Here is a 3,932-nt window from a genome sequence, read left to right as displayed (position 1 = left end):
TACTCATACGGAATTATAATTTTTAGAAAAAAATAAAAAATTAGATTAAAATTATTATTTTTTCATTTCCGTTAGAGGAAAAGGGTATATGTGAACCATTTGTTTATAAGTAGGGGTATATATGAGTCACTTTCATAACAAGGGGTATATCAGTCCTAAATGACATAGTTAAGGAGTATATCAAACTCTTTTCCCAAATATACACAAGGCAACAATATAGATAACAAACATAAAAAGGATGCTACAATTAATTAAACACTAATACATTCTCAATGATCCCTATATTAAATGAGGTGAAATATTATTATATTTTTTAACCAAAAAATTCTTTCAAATTCATCAAGAACTTTTTTTTACTATGTATATCAAAAAAATAAAAAATTCAAGCAATTGCTTTAGTTACCTTGAGATGACCCAACATATGACCATAAGTGTGACATCTATATCTTTTGTATCAAAGAAAGAGTCCAGAAAATCATAATTATATGAAATACAAAAAGAAACAGACAATCTCATTTAGCAAAAATATGCATGCACTACATTTTATATTAAAGTGCCATGAACTTTTAGATATTAGTAATACCAGAGGTTTTAGCACATGCACTAGCATGGTTAAAGACCCTATTGCCCCTCACAATCTTTTTAACATCTTTTCCACAATAATTGTGAAATGTATTTTTGTAATTATAAATATTTTATGCAATGAATGTTATTTTTAATACACCAAACAAACAATGCATAAGAAATAGTCTATGTATAACTAATTCCAACATTAATAATACGAACATTATTAATGCAAGCATTACTATTACTAATACACTCTATTTAGCATTTTTCTTGTACACCCCTATCAAACAACCCCATCAAAACAAATGGGTAGCTGTTAAGCTTGTGCATTTACAGTATAGCTGTTTGTCTAGAACTTAAGCTACATTTACCTTTTCTTCCTACCAATAACCCAGGCTACCCCAGGAAACAAAAACTATAACGCAGCCAGGCCTAGAAAGAGGCAACAGAAATCCCAGTGTGTTTGACCCAAAGGTAAGGAATATTGACAATCTTGTCATCAACCAAACTAGGAATTGTTGATGTATTCCATCTTCATTCATCATCATCTGCAGCAACATTTTCTCCATCTTCTCCCTCACTTCCCTGCCTCTGCAATGGCTCGTCCTCATCTGATTCTGACAGTGCCTGCCTTCGCCGACTTGCATTTGATGAAGGTACAACCTTCAGCAATCCAAAAAAAGAGAATCAGTAAACCAAAACAGAAGAGATAGGCAAGTGAAAGAGGAGTCACAAGTGTTAATGTTCTTGTTTTTATTGACAGATCAGAATTTCCAAGTACTCAAGTTTAGATAAAAACGAGGAAGTAAATGCCCTTTGCATCCTTTCCAGTTCTACCAAACCACTTAAAGGACAAAAACAATTGCCCAATAAGATGAACAAGCATACTCCAAACTACCCTCTCCATCCCTTGTACCAAACGTGTAACAGTGGAAAGAGAAAACATATATACACCCAGAGAAGAGAGATTGAGATTACAGTGTCATCCTCGGCATCGGAATCTTCAAGTCCAGCTGCTGCAAGTAGATCCTGTGGATTATTCTCTGCTTGATCATCATGATCATTTGTTTGATCATAAGATTCTTCATCATTTCTGTTACGGTCAACATCATCCATTTCTTCCTGATCATCCATCTCAGCTTCTGCTTCCTCATATTCGTAATGAGACTTCTTGTCCCTCTTTCTCCGCTTCCCACCTTTCTTCCTCCTCCTCTCACCATGCCCGCCCTCGTCATCTTCATTCTGGGGCCTGTCTTTCCGCTTAGAGGCAGGAGTACTGCTTTTCCATTGTTCCTAGAGGCAAAATATAAGTATTAAACTTAGTGCAACTGAAGTTCCTATTCTTGAAGAACTGAAGAGAGATGAAGAGCAATGATATGTAAACCAACTAAAGTACAATTTTCACATTGCAGTTTAGAGATCAACAACTGTTTCCTAAAACAGATTATATTCTCTTATGCAATTTATTGGCACATATATACTCAATAAAGCACAACTTTCGACCGCTCTGTACACCTTAACAGGTTTATACCTTCCACATAACTGCTATAGCGTCTATTTTAGTATTTTTATCATACATCAAACATTATGCCATCAACTAAACAAGTAAATAAACCGGTCAGTCCTTTAGTTAATAAAAATAGGGTAAATGCCATTTTTAAAATAATCTTAAACCAACTGATTTCTTTTATCCAAAAGTACTCAGGTGAAAAATTCTATAAAAAAAATTTCTATCCCAAAGTGAAAAGCTCAAGGACTAGAACCTGAAATGGTATCCATGTGGAGAAAGTGAGGCTACTAATGTGAAGATAGTATAAATTTTTCTTCTTTTGGATCTCAGAAATTTATTACAATAACTTCTCTGAGTAAAAAGATGATGCGACACTCGCAACAATTGTTATAGCAGTGACTACGAGAATATACCTTAATACGCTCTAAATGCTGCTCTTGCTGCATCACTTGCTTGAGTTCATCCTCTTGTTTTCGTCTCTCAAGCTGTTTCGAAAAGGCAAGTGAGTAAAAAAGCATGCAGCAAAAGCTATAATCATAAGATGCATTGCTATAAAGAACTAACTTGATATTTTCTCTGTTCCTCGGCTTTTCTACGATTTTCTTCAGCTAATGTGACCTGACGAGCAAGTTCTATTCTCTGCTTATTCTGTTGATCTTCACGCTCAGCTGCCTCGCAATGAACTTTTGCAGCCTCAAGCAAATGCTTGCAGTATCCAACATGAGTTTCGATTTTTTTCTCATCAAATCCATGAACATGAAGATTTGAAGCTGCAGACAATAGACTGAATAAGCGAACTGCATTCTTCAGCTCTGCAACTGTTGCCCTCACCTACACCGTCAAAAAAAGATAACAAACATAAGAACTGGAGTTGCCCCTTTTTCTTTGTTTGTGATCTAATTATAGAATGTATGGTAACATATAGCACTCAAAGTTTCAAACTACCTATAAAGTAAGCAAGCAAATACTCCCTTTGTTTCAATTTGTTTGTCTGGTTTTTTACTTGGCACATACAGTTCAAGAAAGTACTAAAAAACGGTTGAATCTTGTGTTATACTAAAGGTAGGTAAAATGTACCGAAATATCCTTTACTCTTGTGGCCTTAAACAAGTCATGCGGAAAGTTGCAATTAAAGAGTTTTCAAAAAGGGAAAGAGGCATTTCTTGAAACAGACTAAAAAGGAAAGACAGAGAAACAAATTGAAAGGGAGGTAGCAATACATTCGAAGTATCAATATATGAGAACCTAGGTGGTGTCAAGACAACTTGGCATAAATCAACTATATTTCCTAAGATTAAGCAGCTGGACATAATAGACCGTGCAGCAATCACATTACTCCAACCAGGCACAGGTAACCTGACTTGAGAAGGTCTCCCTTCTTGGTTCTCCAACTAAAACTTTAAGAGCTTTGGGTTTAGCTAAGATTCAGCTGTCACAAATATTATTCTGACTCTCTTCCTCGTATTCAACTAGGGTCTGTTCTTCTTTCAGATCTTAATATGTACATATCTTTTCAGTAACTGCTTCATTAAACCTAGTAGTGCTACTCCCCCTGCATCTCTTTCAGCTCCACAGACTACAACATACCCAGTGTAATCACACAAGTGGGGTCTTGGGAGGGTACATAGACCTTAACCCTACTTTGTAATGGGTGAGGGGTAGAGCGGTTGTTTTCGGTAGACCTTGGCTCGAAAGAAGTGTAATAACAACAATAGATTGTAAGAAATAAAGACGGCAAAGATCAGGATGAACAAAGCATCACATAGTAGTAAAAATTAAGCCTAAGGTATACGCGAATACAAACTAGTACTGCTAAATAATGAAAAGATGAGAAGAGAGAACTACCCCCCCCCCC

General features: G+C 35.7%; 1 protein-coding gene across 1 annotated transcript in view; it reads right to left on the bottom strand.

The window, feature by feature from the left end:
• Positions 1-737: 737 nt before the first annotated feature.
• LOC107026574 (protein CTR9 homolog) overlaps positions 738-3,932 on the bottom strand; it is a 14,892-nt gene continuing 11,697 nt past the window's right edge. The window contains exons 5-8 of the mRNA XM_015227591.2: positions 2,642-2,908; positions 2,491-2,562; positions 1,546-1,860; positions 738-1,230 (exon numbers count right to left, since the gene is read on the bottom strand). Coding sequence (XP_015083077.1) covers positions 1,102-1,230; positions 1,546-1,860; positions 2,491-2,562; positions 2,642-2,908 — 783 coding nt within the window. The 3' untranslated portion in view covers positions 738-1,101. The remainder of the gene's footprint in view (positions 1,231-1,545; positions 1,861-2,490; positions 2,563-2,641; positions 2,909-3,932) is intronic.

Source organism: Solanum pennellii, chromosome 7 (assembly GCF_001406875.1).
Source record: "Solanum pennellii chromosome 7, SPENNV200".
NCBI classification, from domain to species: domain Eukaryota; kingdom Viridiplantae; phylum Streptophyta; class Magnoliopsida; order Solanales; family Solanaceae; genus Solanum; species Solanum pennellii.
Note: the sequence above shows the minus strand (reverse complement) of the source record. Positions and strands in the feature narration are given on the sequence as shown.